The following is a 23,265-nucleotide window of genomic DNA, read 5'->3' as shown; positions in this document are numbered from 1 at the left end:
CCTTTTAGGTATTCGCAGACGCAAAAGAGCTTCTTAGGATTCTTCCTTTTATATAACCCTAAACATGGTGATATTAAATATTTTCACCGTCCAACTTCTGTGTGTTGGGAGGGCGGGAGTAAGAGTTTGAGACTGAAATTCTTTATAAAAGTTTTCATACAAAGATTTATGCTAAGATTCCACGCTAATGATCCATGTGCAGGTGTTTAGTTGGAAATTTTAGAATTTTCCGGTCTCTTAGTCCATAATATTGAAGCTTGAATGAATGAACTACATTGTATGGCATCATAGATTAGGCGAAGTTCGCGACATAGCTTAAAATGAATTACCACAACGAGGCTACAATACTGTATTATTGAATGTGAATTTAGCGGGGAACTATTTTGTAATATCTCGACTAGGTTTTTGGTAAACCAAAGTTCAAATGCAAATTATCCGAACTCACTCCATTACTAAAGTATTATCTCTAACGATTTTGCCGTTAGCCCGAAAGAGCCTAAATTCAGGGCTACGGATAAAAAAGTACCCCTTTCGTCGAGTGTTTCTAGGAACTAACTTCGCATCATTAACTAAGAACTTCCAATCGTGAAGGATATGGGAGGTCTTACGAGTAGTTTCACATAAGTAAATATTTTCAAAAATAAAGGCCCGGTTTCTCATTGTCTGGTCAAAACTTTTTCAACAGTTATGTCAACATTGGCGACCGCCGTGGTGTGATGGTAACGTGCTCCGACTACCACACCAAAGATCCCGGGTTCACGCTCTGGGAAAAGCAACATCAAAATTTTAGAAACAAGTTTTTTTCAATTAGAAGAAAATTTGTCTAAGCTGGGTCACCCCACGGCGGTGTTTGGCAAGCACTACGAGTGTATTTCTGCCATGTAGATGCCTTTCGGAGTCGGCATAAAACAAGTAGTTCCCATCCCGCCAATTTGTAAGAAAAATTAAAATGTAGCTCGACGCAAATTGGTAGAGAAGCTCGGCCTAAAATCTCTTCGGAGGTTATGGCGCCTTACATTTGTTAATTTTTATTTTTTTTTAGGTCACAGAATATCTAATAATTTCTGTCCATAAATTTCCTATTAACCGTACGTTCAGAAACCTACTCTAAAAATAATTTATAAAAGACGTTACTTACATGTTCCCAAAACTAAGATGAATCGTAAAAGGACTTGCATAGTAATGGGATAGTTCTGCGTGACGTCAAAGCCTCCCTTCATAGGCTTCCAAATGATCGTGATCAGGACGAAAAATTGTATTGGATAGCCAAGGAAAACACCGATTGCTGCCAATACTTTAACAATTTGAGACATGCTGCAATGAAAGCAAGGAACGCATTTAATTAATATTTCAATATTCTCCCGTTCCGTTTCCATGTATCAGGAATTCTATATATGAACTTACATGTCATTAGGATCCAAATTCAATGTCAGGCTACCTTTAACATCTTCACCCCAACGTAAATATCCTACGAGTCCGGTGAATATCAGTAGCGTCGTCACAGCCATAATTGTCAAATTCAATACACCAAACGTACTCGTAAATTTTTCAGGATTTCGCATTTTATTACGTAACGGTAAGACCAAAGCTATACCCTCATATGAGAATATTGCAGTACCAAAGAAGAGTGCCATTTGTGGACCATTTGTAATTAGATGACGTTCGCTTAGTGACGGAACTTCACCTTGCGCAAGTGCAACTATTGCAATTAGGAGTGTAGCGAAGAGACCAAAAAGCATGCACACAATAGCAAACATTGAGACGGGTGAAATATATTTGAGATTGGTGAGTAACGAAGGCAGCATAGCGGGTAGAAGAAGGATGGTCATTGTTGTCGTCTCACCTATATAGATGCCATTCTGTTGCAGAACCTAAAGGATAATAAAGCGTAGATAGTTATTAGATATATGTTTAATAGGAACAATTACTAAAGGATCCAATGTGGGTTAAGTTACGCGGATATAGGAATGCTTGTTTTTATTGTTGTTAGCTCAAAAACCCACCGCGAAGGCTAAGGAGAATGTTGCGGATGTGGGGCGGAAATGAATGAGGTGCACTGCAGTGCTAGCACCTTCTGGTAGTAGCCCAACTGGTTCGGGTGCGCTTTTTTGACCCTTCAACTCTTCGGGTCCGTGGATTTTACTTGCCTGTTAATACAGGCATAGGATAGGATAGGTTAGGTGGTAGCTGCCCTGATAAGGATAGCTCACTTGGACAACACGAAGGTCCGTTGTGATACCACATACACCAAAAATAACGGTGACCTAGATCCAGCTACTTAGAGAATCGTTGGGTAGCAACGATAAAGCTCCGAATGATACCGATCTCAACTTTGGATATATCCTCGGGAGATCCAAGTGAGTCGCGACCGAAGTACTTTCGCCTAATTCTGGCAAAAGCTGGACAATCAAGCATAAAGTGATTTGGTGATTCCACCTCATCATCCTCCATACAGCTGCAGCAGGATGGAGTTTCCAGTATATTGGGACGTACCGCATGGATACCCATGGGACAGTGCCCTGTCAAAACCCCAATGACCATTGCTAGGTGAGCCTTAGTGAACCCAATTATTTCAGCAGACCTCCTGCCATCAACTTTCGGCCAGAAAGATCTTGCTACCCTGCAAGACGTGGTATCCGCCCAACGTTTGCTGAGCTGATTCGAGGCCCAGCTATGGAGGAGCAATCCACAGGTGGCCAGCGGGATCCCGAAGTCTCTACAGCCATCTTCATCCGGTTCAGTTGTACCGATGCGGGCTAAGAGATCCGCTTGACAGTTACCCGGGATATCACTATGGCCCGGGACCCAGATAATCTTAATTGTAAAATAATTCGATGCAATCGCAAGCGAGGTCAGGCACTCCCAGGCCACCCTCGATCGCACTGTAGTTAAGCTCAAGGCCTTGATAGCCGATTGGCTATCAGAGTAGATGTTAAATTCCCTAACCGTGGTAGCACTGGATAGCATTCCATCCACCGCATCCTTAATCGCAGCAATTTCCGCTTGGAATACACTGTAGTGATCAGCCAACTTAAACTTGCGGCTTAAATTTAGCTCTTGACAAAAGACCCCCCCACCAACCTTTCCATCCAGCTTTGACCCATCCGTGAACAAGTTAACCATGCCCCAGATAATTCCTCTTCCCCAATCCTCTCTCTCTGGAATAACTGGGGTGAAGGTTGTATAGGGAGCTGTTATCGGCATACAGTAGTCCGTTCTGTCCGGGATGAAGTCGAAACTGGTAAGAAGGCTAGAGTGTCCGCGGTCAGAAAGTCTATATCCCATATCACGAAGCCTGACCAACGACCTTGCCGCGGCCGCCTTTCCCGCAATATCTACTGGGTATATGTTCAGCATGACGTTCAGTGCCAAGGTAGGCGTTGTTCTGAGAGCGCCACTGATACCGATCAGCGCCGTCCGTTGCACTGACACTAACATTTTGGAGGTGCTCGCCGTGTCCAGTGCTTTCCACCAGACCAGCACCCCATATAGCAGAATCGGTTTGACCACCATCTAATAAAGCCAGTGTACTATTCTTGGCGAGAGCCCCATCTCTTTCCGATAGCTCCTCTGCAGCAGTACAAGGCAATGGCGGCCTTCCTGGCCCGATCTTCCACATTGGGTCTCCAGGACAGTTTCTTGTCCAAAACAATCCCCAAATATTTAACCCTATCAGAAAGTACCAACGGTACCCCTCCAATCGAGGGAGTTCTGAAATCGGGCACCTTATATCTTCTTGCGAAAAGGACCAATTCCGTTTTTCCCGGGTTGACCGCCAATCCACATGATTCAGCCCACCTAGCCACAGTATCCAGGTAGCCCTGAAGCACATCGCGCAGGGCGCCCAGAAATTTGCCTCTGACTAGGATAGCGAGGTCATCTGCATAGGCAACCACCCGACAACCATTGGCTTCCAGCTCCACAAGAAGCTCGTTGACTACCACAACCCAGAGGAGAGGAGATAGGACACCCCCCTGTGGCGTGCCCCTGCACACCTTCCTCTTAATTATGGCCCCTCCCCACTCCACACAGGCATGCCTACCGCAGAAGTTGTTTAAGCCTCTAACAGGCGAGGAAAACCATCGACGACGCAAAAAAGTCGAACTTTTCTTAATATTTGTGGTGTTCTGCTTTTTCTTTTTCTAAAAATTTACGCCAACTACGAACAGCATGAAATCCGTTCTGCCATATCACTCGTAGTGCTTATACAAATGTTTCCTTATATTTCTGGGAAGCGGCTCCGCATAAACAGTTGTCCGATAGGATACCCAAATATCTGGAAATTTAACAGAAACTGTTTGTTCAGAATTACATTTCACTCCTTTATGAGGAGCATTTCTGCCTCATTGCGTAACTGGTGTCATAAAAAGACATCCCGTGGCAGTTCTGAGCGCAGTGTTTTCACAGGCCTGCCAGATTCTCCAGCTTATTTCTTAAGCTTGGCGACCATACCAGAATACATGGTGTAGGAAACAATGGCGACTCCTTTTGGTGGGGAAGGGAGCTTCGAGGTGTAGAAATTATACAGAAGTGGAAGTAGCACACAGGCCTCAGGTTTTTTTATACTCAGCTGAGCAGAGCTCACAGATTATATTAATTTTGCTCGCATAGCGCTACCCCGTAACGGCATAAACTAATCGAGATAGATATAGACTTCTATATATCAAAATGATCTGGGCGAAAAAAGAAATTCATTTACCCACGATAACTTGAGTAAATTTTATGGTATCTTGATGAAATTTGGTATGTAAGTTCCTGGACATTCATTTCAGATCGCTATTTAAAATGAACGAAATCGGACTATAACCACGCCCACTTTTTCGACATCGAAAATTTCGAAAAACCGAAAAGGTACGATAATTCATTACCAAAAACGGATTAAACGATGAAACTTAGCAGGTGGGTTGACCTTATGACACAGAATAGAAAATTAGTAAAATCTTGAACAATGGGCGTGGCACCGTCCACTTTTAAAAGAATGTAATTTAAAAGCTACTCCTATTACTATATGTATTCTAAATAAAAATTAGCAAAATCGGATGACGAACACGCCCCCTTTAAAAAAAATATAAAAGTCAAATTTTAACAAAATAAATTTAATATCTTTACAGTATATAAGTAAATTATGTCAACATTGAACCTCAGTAATTATATGGTGCAACAAAATATAAAAATAAAACAAAATTTCAAAATGGGCTTGGCTCCGCCCTTTTTCATTTAATTTGCCTAGAATACTTTTAATGCCATAAGTCGAACAAAAATTTACCAATACTTGTGAAATTTGGTAAGGGCATAGCTTCTATGACGATAACTGTCTCTAGGTGAAATCGGTTGAAGACACGCCCAGTTTTTATACACAGTCGACCGTCTGTCCTTCCGCTCGGCCGTTAACAAGATAACTTGAGAAAAAATCGATATATCTTTACTAAACTTAGTTCACGTACTTATCTGAACTCACTTTATCTTGGTGCGAAAAATGGGCAAAATCCGACTATGACCACGCCCACTTATTCGATACCGAAAAATGAAAAAAATGCCATAATTCTATACCAAATATGAAAAAAAGGATGAAACATGGTGATTGGATTGGTTTTTTGACGCAAAATATAACTTTAGAAAAAACTTTGTAAAATGGGTGTGACACCTACCATATTAAGTATAAGAAAATGAAAAAGTTCTGCAGGGCGAAATAAAAAGCCCTTGGAATCATGGCAGGAATGCTGTTCGTAGTATTACATACATATATAAATAAATTAGCGGTACCCGGCAGATGACGTTCTGGATCAGTCTGGTCCACATTTTGCTCGACATCTCGAAAACGCCTTCACATATACAACTACCACCACTCCCTTCTAAAATACTCTTTAATACCATTCATTTGATATTCATGTCATACAACACATTCCAGTGTTGCGCTAGGTTCATTTTCCTACATGGTTTATTTCCCTTATTTGACAAAGGAAAAAAAACGTCACTCTTGGTCTACAATTTCGGACTCTAATCGGACTCATAATTAAGAGCGCTTCGAAAATATTTTAAGGGCGATTTAAAAAAATATGATAAAGAAATGCGTTCAAATTTTTACATTTAAAAAAAAAAAATCAAATAAAACGAATTGATAGCTGAAGGAAGATAGCAAAGGCAAGTTTCTCCACTTTTTAGTATTACCATTTGTATGTATCCATGAAAAATACAACTTTGTCTCCAAAGGTCTCAGCTGAGTATGTAATGTTCGGTTACACCCGAACTTAGCCTTCGTTACTTGTTTTATTTTTTTTATTTTTCTTGGTCTTCAAACCGCTATGAAGATTTTTGCGAGCATGCATTTGATTTATAGGGAAGGTCTTTGCCAATCTGCTCTACGGATGTTCTTTTGCATAGATCTTTTATCTTACAGCCTCTTCTGCGTTAGGCAGATGAGAACACCCTGCTCCTTGCGATCCCAAAGTATAAAAATCGAACTGCACCCCGCCTCATTAAGCAGCGCGGTGTTCTCCCAACTAGATCATAGTCTGAGACCTCCGCCATCCTTGCCAAGTCCTGCCAAAATATATGTATATACTAGCAGACCCGGCAGACGTTGTTCTGCCCTAAATTTGGCCTATCTGCATACATTTTAATAAGCTTTTTCCGTCTAACTCTGCCCTACCCCTCTACACTTTTTCCTAATCTTTTTATTCACTCCTCCCTCCGTCTTTTTCGCGTCATCTCCATCTTCGTCTCATTCTATCTCTTTCTCAGTCTCCTTCTCTCTTTTCTCTTCTCTCAAGTTTTTCTCCTTCTTCTTCATCTCTTATTGCCAGTCCCAGAGGGTGGTATGTATTTTGTTCCAGTGCCATTCCGAGTCTCAGTCCCAGTCCTAGTCCTAATCCCACTCCCAGTCCGTCTCTGGTATACTTCCCGGAAAATAACATCGTAAATACTAATATAGGCAAATTTATATGCGAAATTTCAGGCAAATCGAAAAGGACGTATTTAAATAGGTATGTGGGTGTTATTAATTCTTGTCTTTATTTCGGCTTCGCATGCATATTTATCAGTTTTGCCAGGTTGATGCGGCTAAATCGAATATCACAATGAACTTTAGAGATCTCAGCAACAGCTTTCATTTGGCATCCATAATACACACACATTCTAGGGGTATCCGGGCCCATGTTTTGGCCTATATCTCGAGACCCTAGTCATTCAGCGGTATAAGACTTACTCTGTATTATAGCACGCATCAACAGCTTCAATTTGATACTCATTATATAAAAACACATTCTAGGTGTATCCGGGTCCATGTTTTGGGCTTTATCTCGAGACCCTAGCCTCCCAGTTGTATGAAAATTAGCCTGTACTATAGCACTCATCAACAGCTTTCATTTGATATCCATATTGTATAAATACATTCTAGAGGTACCCGGGTCCACGTTTTGATCTCAAGACCCTAGGCACGTAGCGAAAAAAAGGTAGACGTTGGCTGATTCTCAGACCTACCGAATATGCTCACAAAATTTCATGAGAATCGGTTCAGCTGTTTCGGAGGAGTTAAGCCTCTAACACCGTGACAGAAGAATTTTATATATTCGATTTTCATTATTTTTGCCTTACTAACCTGATGGAAATTTTCCGTGATGAAAACAAAGTAAATACAACAAAATCCAAATTGCGTCACACACAGGAACATTTCGACAATTGTTCGCATTAACTTTGAAAACTTTCGCAAAGACGTTGGACCATATTCAAATACTTTCTCCACGGTATCTGGGTAATCGTACAATTCCACGCCGGGTGTCTTCGTCACTATATCGATCGAAGCAAATATTAGTAAACGATCACAATGAATACAAATAACGCATATAATTGGCAAAAGTACAGTAGCGCCAACTAAACCGCCATTTTTGAAACAATCGCCCATAGCGAAAATACCAGCGCCCACATTGCCCTTGAAGAGATGTGTCGCCGTTGCCAGATTACTAAAAAATAGGACAAGTGGGTATATATTAAAACAAAGATAAAAAGTAATAAAAAATAAGAAAACGTATCAAACAAGTTAGGGTGTCTAAGTTCGGGTGTACCCCAACATTATGTACTCAATGAGTTTCAATTGAATGTTCATTTCACCTAAATTACTTTTTAATCCTGCTGAGGCATATTTTAAACACAAACTAAAACCAAACAAGTAAGGGAGTCTAAGTTCAGGTGTAACCGAAGTTGGATTTACGCTGCTGTTTATTTAACATATTTATTTCCACATCTGCATTTTAAGGAAACATACCTAAAACTTAAAGCTTTCGATATGTTTCAATATTATGAACTTTGGTAACATAACGGTTGATCGTAACGGCATAAACGAATCGAGATAAATATAGGCTTCCTTATATTAAAGAGCTCAGGATGAAAAAAGGAATTGAGAGATCTTATTGAAATTTGATATAGGGGTTCCTTGGCATTCAACTCTCATCGCTATTTAAAATAAGCGAAATCGTATGATAACCACGCCCACTTTTTATATATATCACATTTTGGAAAACACAAAAAAACCTGATTATTTAGTAAATAATACACCTAGAATGTTGTCCTGATTCTTTCCTGCTATAAGGAAAATATCTGTACCCAATCTTAATACGATCCGTTATTTTTTCTTAGAGTTACAGCTCCCGCAGCATTAAAAATTGCTTAGTCATCAAAGCATTTCCAGTAGTAAGGGCAACCTCTCTGCCGAATTACGTTATGATAGGTTTAACGGGTTTTGATTTATGATAAATAATTTTTGTAAAATTGATTTTATTACAAATGGGTGGTGCACGCCTATTTAAAATTTTTTTTTTTTTTTTCAAATTGTTATCAAGTCAATATCAGTTCACACATCAAATTCCATCATTCTAGATGTATCCTTTACTAAATAATCAATTTTTTTTTTGTGTTTTCCAAAATGTGATATACATTAAAAAAGTGGGCGTGTTTATCATCCGATTTCGCTTATTTTAAATAGCGACGAAATATGAGTGCCAAAGAACCCGTATACCAAATCGTGTGCACAGATGGATGGACATGGCTAAATCAATTCGTTTTTTCATCCTGAGCATTTTGATATAATATAATATATATACATATCTCGATTCGTTAACAAAGTTAATACACCCTATGTGCAAAGTACGTTGAGTATAAAAATCAGATGCTCGGAAGAGTTTTGAATGTATATAAATCAATTATATTTTTTCAGACACCCAAATGTATGCCTATTATTTTGATTTAGTTTCGGCAGCACAACACGAACTTACCCTAAGCGATTACTCTTGTTATCATCAGGACTCTCTGAATTGGCAATACTTTCTTTGGTATTTTTACCATTACGCACTTCCACTGTCACACCCATGCTGCATTAATTTCGCACAATACTATAAATTTGAACGAACTTTAATGCGTATTAGCAATTAACTAAGTTAAAAATAATTATTTTAATAACTTTATATCTTATTTGGCAATTGCTCTTGTGGAATTTTTGTGTTTGATGCATTTATTTTTAAAAGCCAGTATTTTTGATGATCCTAGTAGTGATTCCAAGGAAACTTACCTGAAAGAAAAATAAGTTCATGTAAAATATATGTAGGTATCTAGAAACACAGAACTATAAAACAAGGAAGCACATTGTTTTATTAAAAACCAACCAATTACTTGTGCGTATAGGTTAGGTTGAGGTCCAAGACACACACACACATAGACTGAATGAGGTCGTAGTAATACCAGAAGTCTGATCAACGACCAAATTGAAAAACCCTATCAAAAACCAGGACCTACGTTGTAAAACAACTCTGTACTCTTGGCAAATACTAGAAGCTTTCTAGGCCCTATGCCACTTGCTGCTTCTAAATCTGGCAGCCGTATCACTCCTAATAACCGTATTCCTAGCCTGACAAGCACAGTGCACGAGCACAAAACGTACTTTCCTGCGGCAACCCATACTTCCTACATTTGCTATCACTCACAAAGCCTAATTTAAAGGCATGTGACGCCAGAAGGCAGCGTCCAGTCAGTAAACCGTCATTAGTCTACAGTCTCTCTTTTCAATGACAGGAGCAACTTTGTTAGTCTAAGGTTGTAGTTATGTGCAGAATTTTCGACACTTTACAGCCATGTGCTTGGGTCCATGCCTTTCCCGCATAGTCACATCCAGCCTTATCTTCATCTTATCCAACCTAATTGTGATGTCTATGGAGCAAGCTTGGAGGTATGCGTCCTTTTTAACTAGTTCATCCGCTTTTTCATTCTCATCTATTCCCATATGCCCTGGGATCCAATATAGATGTGTGCTTCTCCCTGTCCTGATTCTTTCTAGAGATTGCTTACACTCTAACACACTTTCAGATGTTGTGCTAAGCGAGTTAATTGCCTTATTTGCTGCTTGGCTGCCAATGTAAAAATTGACGCGGCTGCAGTTTAAGCTATTTTCTTCCAGTGTTTCTAAAGCAGTAGGGTTACGGATAATACTACCGCTTGAAATACTACCGCTTGAAATACACGGCAGCCTGTAGGATCTGTTTATTTCCGGATCAGCACAGTTCACCACAGATCCTACTCCTTCCACTACTTTGGAGCCATCTGTGTACACATGTCTCGCCTCGTACGCCATTTGAGCACCCTTGCGCCAACCATCCACCTCCATTGTGGCTTTAAGAGCCCCTCGAAGCGCAGATAGGAAATCAGGTAGTCTGTTATACCTGTAATTGATGACGCTTTACTACTATGGTCGTATACTACTATGGCCGGTGCGTATACGTAATTTATTTTATTTGGTAAAAAAGGGTTACATACGTACAAACATTCAAGTGAAGCTAACACAGGCTTGTTAAAAAAGATATCACTTGCTAAACAGTTGAGTTTGTTAACCGGGATTAGAGTATCCTAACCATGATATATAGAATGTAATGATGGTACAGCTCCCAACCAGTGCATGCCATCCTATCTGTACTATTAGGTGACGCCATGAAAAAATCCCCAAGAACTGAGGAATCAAATCTATCGCGTCTTGATCGACGTATCCCGAGCCCAAGTTCCCAATCCGCTACGATCGAGTATACGTTCCGCCACCCCACTAAGAGGTATAAAATGGTAATACCTCTGATAAAAAATAATCAAGCGCCGGGAAAACAACACAGGCAGACAATCGATAAAGGTGTTCAAACACGCAGAGCTGGTGCCTAAACCGCTCAAATTATCGAGGTATTACTCAATCCCTCCGTCCACAAACTGACTAAGCTGCATCAGTGCGAATTGTATTTTATATTAATTAGCGATTAACCCTTATGAGGATACTTCTCGAAATCCTCTTCATAGAAATCCTCTACCGCAAACTTCTATTGCATGGATTTCTACTTGAAGAATAGCTCCCATTTTCCGTTATCAAATTTTGCTTCATGTATGAACCCGACCTCTGAGACAGAGTCAGTATATGGATTCCCTGTTTTTCCGTAAGATTCTGAGCGTAGGGGCCATTGCATCGCATAGTTGCTATACGGGAATTCCTTTGAATTTTCTTTTTACTTTCATACGCTCTTTCATGTTTCCTCTCTTTAGCTCAGAGATATTTTTGAAGTCTAAGTGCAGTAAGTGTTGCCCTTTCTCTTTTAGAGTAGGGAAAGGAGGTACTCCAACTAAAACACTAATTCCTGGTTTTCAGTGCAAGTTTAAACTCCAGTTAAAGTTGACTAGAGTTTAACCTTGTCACTTTGTTCGATAACATAAAATTGTTCTGCTCATCTCAGCTTAAGCGGCTAAAGTGGCGGGTTAAACTCTAGTAAACTTTAACTGTTTAAACTCGTACTGAAATACCCGTTATGCCGAGTATTATATATTTTGATTGATTGAGCGAATAATATTATTAAAAATCGATTTAATACTGAGATTAAATATTTGCAGTCGTCGGTAGGTCTGAACTACTGTAAGCAACCCACTTTACTTCTCCACCTGTCACTTTCAGATTTATTTACAACATTCTAGTGTACTTCCGTTATGATAATTAGCAATATATGTACTCGTATATATAACAATTAGCAATCAAAATTTCTCAAAAATGCATAAAAGCCAATAAGCCTATATTAAATCATATACACACTAGAAACATGTCTAAATATGCTTTTTAGATTAATGTGTTTTAATTGCAAAATACAGGGAAATCGTCACGAAATCGCATTAACGGTGCAGGAAATTAATATTAGCGCATTTTTACAATGAAGGGTATTCACAACTTGAAAAATATTATGAGAGTTTTGTGTTTGACAACTCGAAAACTATTATTTCTATTTCACAATAGAAACCCTGCAGCGAAAAGCGAATAGTTTAATGGCTAACGCCGAACAGGTGCTAATGGGATGCAGAGCGGGATATTTGGTAACCACACTTGTACCAACGGCAATGAAGTCTGAGCTATATGTATTTACGAGCCTGACCCGTGCGCATCTTGCGCAACCAATATAAAAGTCTCTTGTCAAATATGAACAGAAATCAGCTGTTCTATTAAAGCTTGCGTTGCCATCTAGCATATAATAGAAACTGCCGCCAATCAATTAAAACTTACTGCCGGTAATGCAGTGCAAATACTCACAAAAGTGCCATAGTACAAATAGATTTCTTTGTGTGCTCACAATCGTTTATGTTTAACAAATTATTTTAATAAAATATAGCTAAACAAACGCACTACGACCAAAATTGCCCAAAGCTCGCTAATAGCCCGTCTTTACAACCAAAGCTTTATTTATAGATTTGGATTCCAAATAAGAGCGAAAAAGAGACCCGTACATAAAAACAGCAATTAGAAATAATATATATGATCGTGAGCTTCATTAATTGGCGCCTAAGCGATTTGGAACGTTTTGTAACAATTCACGCCAGCTATCCTTGTTTCGCAATAACTTGCGCCAATTGGCAGCACCAATGGAGGTCAAGTTATCTTCCGTCTGCCTCTCCCAACTCAGTGGAAGTCATCCCCTTCCTCTGCTTCCAAACTGCAGTGTCGAATGAAATAACTTCTGGTTCCAAGGTCTTCGTCCGTTCGCATAACATGACCTAGCCACCGAATCCTTTGGAGTTTCGTTCGCTACAGTATTGACATATCTGCGTAAAGCTCATACAGCTCATCATCATACCTGCTTCGATACTCGCCGTCGGCATGACGGACAGGACCATAAATCTTACCAGATAACTTTTCTCCCGAATAATCCAGAACCGTGCCATCTTCTCTCGATACCGTCCATGTTTCCCAGCCATACATCAGGACAGGTATGATAAGCGATTTGTAGAGCGTGATTATTGATCTGCGAGTGAGGACTTTTCAAATGCCTACTCAGTCCAAAGTAGCACTTGTTGGCAAGAGTTATTCTCCGTTTGATTTCTAAGCTGACATTGGTTTTGGTGTTAGTGCTTGTTCCCAAATAGACGAAATCCTCCCTAGTCTCGAATTTATATCGGTCAACAGGGATATGGCCGCCAAGTACTTCGTCATGTCCTCATCTACCGCAAGACCTCTTCTTCTTCATTTTATTCCGAGAAGGGAGAACTCATAGCGCGTTTGTGCAAGCAATTTGTATTTAAATCAACGAATCAAAGGCTGCGACTATTTAGGAACTACCTACGACTGAACCAGTTAAGAACTCATTCAAAAAGTGTGCAAAGGGGAACAATTGCCGTTTCGTAGGGCATCACAATATTACAAGTGCACAAGTGAAAGCACTACGTGGGTTCGATTCGCTGCAGTGAATAGATGGAAGGAGCTTCTGGGTTTATAAATAAATTATTCGAATCATTTTAAAGAACTGTAATAATGTGGTTGACAAGATAATGAAACTCGTAAGTCGACATCTAATTCATGAATTTATTAATTCTAAAATTGTTCAACACGATACGTGTAAATGCATATGGGTTTATACGTAAAAATTTTACGTACACTAGGGTGATTCTTATAAAGCAAAAAAATGATTTCTACCAGTGTCATCCCAGCAAGATCCCATGGCAATAAAAATTACATAGATTGAAGGCTATAAAGCTTTGTCGCAAAGTCGTCATAGCTAAACTTTTCTATGGAAACTCGAAAAATTTAATTAAAATCGACATCACAAATAATTATTCGTCTCGATTGTGAACAGTGGTTAAGTTGTTATCAATGTCCTCTAACGGGAGTCCAAGGAAACTCGCTGTTTCAACAGGGGTGGACCATACTGAGAGGGGTGTTAGAGGCGTTGTTTCCACATCGTAATAGTAGTTTGGACCACTATGCAAAAAGCCTTTACCATTTTTTAATATGCGATATAACCACCTATAATATTGTAACGAATTTTGGGGAATTCCGATTATTAATGCACTTTCTGCTAACGTTCGAATCGCCAAACTCTTGAATAAATCACTCCAATATTCAGTATTCCAAACTGGTCTTTATTTATATTACTTTGAAGAAGTACTTCACAATTATACTTCACAACCAATAGCGTGTTTAAATCAAACTGATTAGTTATTACTCAGCTTGCGCTGCTTTTATACTCTCGTTCACGCATTTCTCCTAAGGTCTAGTAATTTCGCTAACATTTGTAGCTCATGCTGGGTTACCAGCTATATACAAGTATATCTGTAGTCCACACCTCTCCCATAGCTATATGCGTGTGTATGTGTGAGTAACTACTTCGGCTGATGACCACATATGTGTGTGTGAGATATTTCTTCGTTGCCTTGTGCATAAGTGTTCTAGCTTTAATGTGTACATGTTCATAAGAGTGGCTGCTTCATGTTTTCGTTGTTGCGTGATTACTTACTAACAGCCATGTGATGCCAACATTCGCCACAATATTATCAATTTTGCGTATAAAAAAATATTTGTTGAGTCTTTATAGAGAACACTAACTTTGAACCCTTTGCGACGTCCCAATCGGAGCCAAAATTTATGTGATATCCTTGAACTTGGTGTGATAGTTTGAAGGGTTGAGACTGAAAAAAATCGCTTACTTGATTTATAAGGCCTACCCTAGTGTACATATTTAGTTATGTTTGTATCAAATTACTGGACGGTAGTTCACAATGTCGTCGATTTGGCTATTAATGACCCCCAACGTTTTCTTGGGAATTAAAAAATATTATTTAAAATTTAAGCTCGCGAGGTTTCATTGTTTTTCGAGGCATAAAAGCATTATAATACCGTTATACTTCGTTTCCACCGAGCTCAAACTCCGCGTTTACCAACTGTTTTATGCTAAATATCTCTTGACAGGAATTTTAATTTTTCACGGGACCTACATGTTTTATGTCGACTCCGAATTTCGTGGCAAAAATACACTCGAAGTTTTCTACTCCACGAAATGCAGGTTTTCGCTATCAATTGCACATTGGTAATAAACTTATTTTAGAAATGAAAATGGTTTTTTTTTTTAACCATAATCGTAGAAGTGCACAAAGTCGGAAAAATGTATTAAACTACATTTGCCTAAACATATGTTGTGCCTGACAGCTAACTGCATCTTATATATGTATTTTTACAAAAGTTTATTGAAAATCGATTACCTCCTAATTGAAGTAACTTCAATCGACAACAATTTAAAAATGCCTGATTTATTCAACTTTAAAATTTTATTAATGCCACTCGCGAACGCAAATCAACCACTGTGCGTAGGTGTGAATAGCCTCGCAATCAGCTTATGTAGAAACTATTAAAAATAATACAATATTATAAAACAATCTATGAAATCAATTACGGATATTTTTTACAACTTTTATTGTATTATATTTTACTTATAATTTGCTTTTACATTTTACCTATGCTCTGTAGCGATTCAAAATCAATAAGGCACTTCATGATTAGTTGCATGTGAGTTGACAAAGTTATGCATTTGATGCATGAAAATGCACCAGATCATGAGCGACCTTTGTGAATCACCATGGCAAACACTATAGCAACCTTCAAACGAAAATAACCCCAAAAGTCGCGACTTAAATGAAGATGACTTTGATAAAAAAATGTTTGAAAATAACTTGTTAATCGCGAATGAACTATTAGGAAATGGAAGAAAGTCCTACATATGTACGCACACATGCACATATTTATCAATTTCCTTTTATAAGCTCGTAAAAATTTCCATTGAGACCATTGGTAATATAACCGAAAGTGTTCTTGCAGCGAATATCAGCTGTTCGAATTGGTGATTTGTGGAGTGCATTTCAAAAGCTATGGGTATTTAGTATTGCATTTTGCAAAACTTTTGACAGGTGCATTTGTATGTAATCTGTTGTTGCATTGCGTATGGTATGCAATGAAAATTTACTATGCAACGATGTAAGACCGTTAACATCTGATGGTGAACTGCTCTAAAGATAATTGCTTTTAAGCTGAGGTCACAGTGCTTTCTATAAGCTATGCTAGGCGTGAAGCTCTATTTGTTTCCACATACATATCTCTCGAGCTTGAAACTTTGCTGACATTTTGACAACTTTTACAATTTTCTATATGATATAATTATACAATTCACAAAGTCCTATGTAGTATTTCTTTTAAACGGCCCTCGTGAACACTACAATGAGCTGTATGTCGTATTAAAATACATCCTTAACATGAGCCATCAATGAAACGCATTAAAAAACTAATATATGCAAGCGCTAAGCTTTTTTTGATGCTTTCCATTTTTCAGTTGTTTTTTTTTTTATACTTATTACTAGCTTTACCCGGCGCACGTTGTAACGCCCGAGACCGAATGAATGTTGCGTTATTTTTATACTCAGCTGAGCAGAGCTCACAGAGTATATTAACTTTGTTCGCATAACGGTAATCCGTAACGGCATAAACTAATCGAGATAGATATAGACTTCTATATATCAAAATGATCTGGGTGAAAAAAGAAATTCATTTAGCCATGTCGTCCGTCCGTCCGTCCGTCTGTAAACACGATAACTTGAGTAAATTTTGAAGTATCTTGATGAAATTTGGTATGTAGGTTCCTGGGCGCTCATCTCAGATCGCTATTTAAAACGAACGAAATCGGACTACAACCACGCACACTTTTTCGATATCGAAAATTTCTAAAAACCGAAAAAGTGCGATAATTCATTACCAAAGACGGATAAAGCGATGAAACTTGGTAGGTGCGTTGACCTTATGACGCAAAATAGAAAATTAGAAAATTTTGGACAATGGGCGTGGCACCGCCCACTTTTAAAAGAAGGTAATTTAAAAGTTTTGCAAGCTGTAATTTGGCAGTCGTTGAAGATATCATGATGAAATTTGGTAAGCACGTTACTCCTATTACTATATGTGTGCTAAATAAAAATTAGCGAAATCGGATGACGAATACGCCCACTTTCAAAAAAAAATTTTTTTAAGTCAAATTTTAACAAAAAATTTTATATCTTTACAGTATAAAAGTAAATTATGTCAACATTCGTCTCCAGTAATGATATGGTGCAACAAAATACAAAGATAAAAGAAAATTTCAAAAAGGGCGTGGCTCCGCCCTATTTTATTTAATTTGTCTAGGATATTTTTAATGCCATAAGTCGAACAAAAATTTACCAATCCTTGTGAAGTTTGGTAGGGACATAGATTCTATGACGGAAACAGTTTTCTGTGAAAATGGACGAAATCGGTTGAAGCCACGCCCAGTTTTTATACACAGTCGACCGTCTGTCCTTCCGCTCGGCGGTTAACACTATAACTTGCGCAAAAAACGATATATCTTAACTAAACTTAGTTCACGTACTTATCTGAAGTCAATTTAAAATATGGCCGAATTCCGACTATGACCACGCCCACTTTTCCGATATCGAAAATTACGAAAAATGAAAAAATGCCATAATTCTGTACCAAATACGAAAAAATGGATGAAACATGGTAATTGTATTGGTCTATTGACGCAAAATATAACTTTAGAAAAAAACTTGGTAAAATGGGTGTGACACCTACCATATTAAGTAGAAGAAAATGAAAAAGTTCTCCAGGGCGAAATCAAAACCCCTGGTAATATTGGCAGGAATACTGTTCGTGGTATGACATATATAAATAAATTAGCGGTACCCGACAGAAGATTTTCTGGGTCACCCTGGTCCACATTTTGGTGCCGATATCTCGAAAACTCCGTCACATATACAACTAAGGGCTACTCCCTTTTAAAACCCTCATTAATACTTTTAATTTGATACCCATATCGTACAAACACATTCTAGAGTCACCCCTGGTCCACCCTTATTGCGATATCTCGAACAGGCGTCTATCTATAGAACTAAGGCCCACTACGTTTTAAATAATCATTAACACATTTCGTTTGATACACATGTCATACAAACACATTCCAGGGTTACGCTAGGTTCATTTTGCTAAATGGTGATTTTCCCTTATTTTGTCTCCAAAGCTCTCAGCTGAGTATGTAATGTTCGGTTACACCCGAACTTAGCCTTCCTTACTTGTTTTTTTTTTTTTTTTGCATTTTGTTATTTCTGTGAATTGTTTGAATTGTCACAGCGTTCTTTCTTTATCTGATAGCAACGCGTCTCGCTTCCAGAGACAGAGTGGAACTTCAGCCTTAGGTTGATGACATTGTGTAAGCGAGAAGGGTTGCTATGATATAAATATAGAAAGCTATGAAAACTATTTCCTATGGAAAGTTGTAAAGTTTGTAAGAGTGCCAGAAACGTTTCAAGCTTGTGAAATATATGTCAATAAAAATTTCTACTCACTTCTCAAGCGTACATTAGTCACGTCATAACTAGAAAGGCCATTTTGCTCACAGCAGTCCACCAGTCTATGTGTCTGCACATTAGGGGAATTAAATTCTTCAGGGAAGGTTCCTCAATAAAACATAACTATTCTGCGTTTTCCAATTCGGTGGTACAGTGTTGACAGAAAGGATCATCCTCTATTCTAAGCGTGTGTAAGTACCCCTTCAAATCGCCGTGCCCACTCAATATTTGGTAGTTTAGTTCACCGTGCTTCCAGCGCCCTTTCCCCGATTATTCCCACCGTTTACCTCACGCTTTTCTTGGATCTTCGGATGGTCGCTCGATTCCGAGATAAAACAAGGATCGCGTCGTCGGATAAGCACTAGTAAGATGCCAGTACGTATTTTTGGTGAGTCATTTTAGATCCGTGCCACACTGGTTCTGCGTATAATATTATCGAGCTGGTTACGATGTTGGGCATTATTCGCATTATGGCTGCACTAACTTTAGAAACTTTTTCTCCCACCGCCCTGAAGTGCTCCGTAAAACTTAGTTTTGAGTCAATGTTTAGGATAGAGTGGCCACCGGTGCGAGAACCAGTGCACTTAGGCCCAAAAAGGTTCCATTGTGATACCGCGTGGATCTCTCACCTACTCAAACAAACAGGTCGATACAGCAAACGTCAGGAATTTCTTAGGCTCCAACTTAGCCAGATCACAGACATCGTCAAAGAAGGGAGATCCCAGAGATTCCTTCCTCTTGTGCCAAAGCGTGGGACAATCGCACAGAAAATGCTTGACTGTTGCTATCTCCTCTTCGTCTTTGCAGCTCCTGCAGTAATCATTATAGGGAGCACCCAGCCGTTGTGGGTGCCTCTTGATTGCCATGTGGCCGGTGATAAGTCCAACCACCAAAGATTTCAAGTACGGCTTTGAATTTTTTTGATGTTCTCCTATGCGTAGGACTCACTCATCCACAGTCCGCTTTAGGCTCACCAAAACCAGTGCTGTTTTATGCTAGCCCTCTCCAACCCCATATTAGTCAGCCATTCCCTTATTCTTTCTACGGTTTCATTACATAATGCTTGGAGTGGATCCACCCCTAGCTCTCTGCCTTTACCTCTACCTCTACATCCACCCCTACCTCTATCTCTACTTCTACCTCTACATCTACCATCATGTGTATACAGGGTGGCGACGAACAGCTGTTACACAAGTTTCTTTTCAAAAATATGTCATCTTTTATTTCTCAATCTTCCCTTTGCTGTTACTCAGGCATGGAACAAATTTGCTTTCACTCAACTGAAATATGTCTGCAACGTATCAAATTATTGTGTTCGCTGAAAGCACCTATTGTAATGTACCCAACATCTGTGCAATAGGAGTGACCGAAATATGAACGGATTACGATAATACAGGGTGTCGAAAATTGGGTTTATTCCCTATACTGCCTTTCAATACATAAAAAACCATAAAATTTCAACGCAAAAAAAGGTTAGATAATTCTTAAGGCATTTTTTCGAAAGTAAAAGAATTGTAAAACAAAATTTTGATCAATTTTGGCTTAGTCTTTTGAAACTTTTGCTATTTGTATACCTACCAATTTTTATGATATTAACAAATCCCAATCTGTTATTGGTGTATGTATATTTATACCAAGCCCAAAGCATAAACAGATAACGAGAAGCAACAGCAAAAATTTAAATATGCTTGATAAAATTTTAACATATTTATAGATCTACACTTGTGCATTAGACTGTGTCGAAAAAAAAGTGGAAAAAATACGCACCTAAATTAAAGGCTTTTGTCTCAGTACAATATTTAGTTTTTATGCTTCTAAAAAGAGCCGAAATAGTTTTTTTTTACTACAATCGGGTTATTTCACTTAATTTATGTTCCGCTGGATACTCAAGTTTGGTTGTTCCGCAAGTAGCCATTAGAATTTTCCTTAAGTAAATGGCAAAAAAACATATCTCTTGATTTGTAGGAAAAATTAAAAGGAGCACGACGCAAACAAGAGAAGCTCGGCCTAAAATCTCTTCGGAGGTTATCGCGCCTTACATTTATTTTTAATTATTTAATATCTACTTATTATACATTAGACTGGGTCGATTTATTAACCGACATCGCGCCATCGATTTTTCGAGCCTGCGAAATTTCATTTTTTAACTTTTTTTCGACTTTGATTTTTAAAGTTTTTTTCATGACCTACTAAAAAATTTTTGTAAGCATTTTTTTATTTTTTCAAAAAACTGTTATCGCCAACTTTTTGAGCGGACATTTTTGGATCGGGCAGGGTATACATGAAAATTTTACAATCAAACGAAAATTTGTTTGGTAGGTCATGAAAAAAACCTTAAAAATCAAAGTCGACAAAAGTCAAAAAATGAAATTTCGCAGGCTCGAAAATTATTTTTTTTGGAATCCTATCGGAAAATCGATGGCGCGATATCGGTTAATAAATCGACCCAGTCTAATGTATAATAAGTAGATATTAAATAAATAAAAATAAATGTAAGGCGCGATAACCTCCGAAGAGATTTTAGGCCGAGCTTCTCTTCCCGTTTGCGTCGTGCTCCTTTTAATTTTTCCTACAAATCGGCGGCACAGAACCTACTTGTTTTATCCCGACTCCGAACGGAATCTGCAAGGCGGATGAGTTTTCACTGAGAGCTTTTCATGACAGAAATACACTCGGAGTACTTGCCAAACACTGCCGAACGGCGACACCGCACAGTGTTTCGTGTAGAACAAGCTAGCTGGACAAAAACAAAGTTCTTATTCCAAGAAAAGTGTAATGAGAAATGAAAGAAAACAAACAAAATAACGGGATTTTTGCTTTTTTTTGATATTTTTGCTCATATATATTGAGTAATTGAAGTAAGAAGGCAGGAGTGGCCGTAAAATGCATTGATTAATTTGCAAAATTCTTGTTGAATATTAAGATTCATATTTCTTTTAAGTGAACACTTTTACATAATTTTTTTGATGGATTCTAAGCTCGAAGGTAAGTAAAAGTTTAATTATTGTTGCGAATTTGTTTGAAATTAAGAAATAAGGTATAAACAATGCACATTATTGCATTTCATGTGGTATACACTGAAATGAGTAATGAATTGGTGCCACAGCAACATCAACAGAGGAGCATAAGAAGAAGACGGCGGGTTGACACAAATCCGCCGGAGTTACCTGCTTTCATTCTGCAAAGCAATTTTCTGGCGGCCACGTCGAGTTGAGTTCGCCTTTCGCCATATGCCAAAATCTAATTAAGCCTTCTTTAAAAATCCTTGCGCAATTTCTGGATGGATGCATCAAATATACAAAGAGCTCTTCCGTTGCTTATGATATACTTTTCGACTTAAAATAAAGAATATTGTTGCTGTTGTTGTTGTATTAACAGTGAGAATATTGTGGTAGAATGTAAATACATATTTTAGCGCAAATTTGTACAAATAAGTGTTCTTTCTTAAAAGAACCAATTTCCTTTAACTATTTTGATGCATTCCCTTCAATTTAACTAGTGAAAAAACTCCTATGAAATGGCAAAGAAATCTCCCTCTCCCTCACATTCATAATACCTACTTTTCTCCCATAACCGGTTTCCTCTTTTTCGAACATTGTTCAGAATAGGACGAAAGGGAGAAGTGAAAAAACTCTCAAGGAATTTTTATTTAGAATACGAGGAATGGGAGAAGGGAAAAAACTCGCACGGAATTTTCGTTTAGAATTGGGCTGTATTATATTTTTAACTTTAGGAACAAAAAAGTTCCATACATCCGCCGACATCCGGGCTAAATTTTACATATGTTATAGTCGCAAGTATTCTGTAATAGTCGAAAGAAAAAACCATTTGCACATCTATTTTTAATTTTTTTTTTTTTGTAGATTTATCAAATAGGATGTATGTACGTACCAGCTCCGACGAGATATTTCAACCTTTAAAGCTGATCTACAAACGGCAAAACCAATTCCCTGGTACAGGGAACAAACACGTAGCCATAAAACATACAAAAATAAACGCGCAATGTCAACAAGATCAGACCAAAAGCAAAAAGGCGAAGATCATTGACTTCAACCTGCCACAACCTACCGCACCAGTCACCAAGGCATAAAAACAGGTACATACAATGGATTGATGAAGATAAACCAAAACCAAGTTTCGGCAATACCAATGACGGCAACACTGCTCGTAGGTTTTTCGAAAATTCTGAGGCTAGTGCTGAGATTACGGGATTGGATGTAACGCTCATCAAAAGATTCGACACTCTCCTTCGCGCATTAGCATCTGGGTACAATATAAATATCCAAAAATTTTTAAAATTTGCGGTCGAGACTAAAAAACTTTACATAGATCTCTATCCATGGTTTAATATGCCTGTTACTACAGTTCATAAATTCTTAGTGCATAGTACTGATATTATAAAATCAGCAATTTTACCTATTGGTCAACTTTCCGAGGAAGCACAGGAAGCCCGTAACAAAGATTTGAGACGATTCAGGGCTGATAACACACAAAAGCAGTCGCGTGAAGCCACGAATAGAGATCTTATGAATATGTTGCTTATAACATCGGATCCTTTAGTTAACAGTTTTAGGGAGA

At 38.4% G+C, this 23,265-nt stretch overlaps 1 protein-coding gene across 5 annotated transcripts in view; it reads right to left on the bottom strand.

Annotated features, from left to right (window-relative positions):
- LOC137250569 (proton-coupled amino acid transporter 1) overlaps positions 1-23,265 on the bottom strand; it is a 43,080-nt gene that overhangs the window by 4,552 nt on the left and 15,263 nt on the right. Inside the window, exons 2-6 of one of the 5 annotated variants that reach the window (XM_067783614.1) lie at positions 9,452-9,559; positions 9,267-9,400; positions 7,598-7,958; positions 1,405-1,871; positions 1,139-1,314 (exon numbers count right to left, since the gene is read on the bottom strand). In XM_067783614.1, coding sequence (XP_067639715.1) covers positions 1,139-1,314; positions 1,405-1,871; positions 7,598-7,958; positions 9,267-9,361 — 1,099 coding nt within the window. In that variant the 5' untranslated portion in view covers positions 9,362-9,400; positions 9,452-9,559. Of the gene's footprint in view, positions 1-1,138; positions 1,315-1,404; positions 1,872-7,597; positions 7,959-9,266; positions 9,560-23,265 lie in introns of all 5 variants that reach the window. The other 4 variants (XM_067783615.1, XM_067783612.1, XM_067783616.1 and 1 more) reach the window with 4 other exon arrangements.

Source organism: Eurosta solidaginis, chromosome 4 (assembly GCF_040869045.1).
Source record: "Eurosta solidaginis isolate ZX-2024a chromosome 4, ASM4086904v1, whole genome shotgun sequence".
In the NCBI taxonomy this organism is placed as follows: Eukaryota; Metazoa; Arthropoda; class Insecta; order Diptera; family Tephritidae; genus Eurosta; species Eurosta solidaginis.
This window is presented reverse-complemented; position numbering and strand designations above follow the sequence as displayed.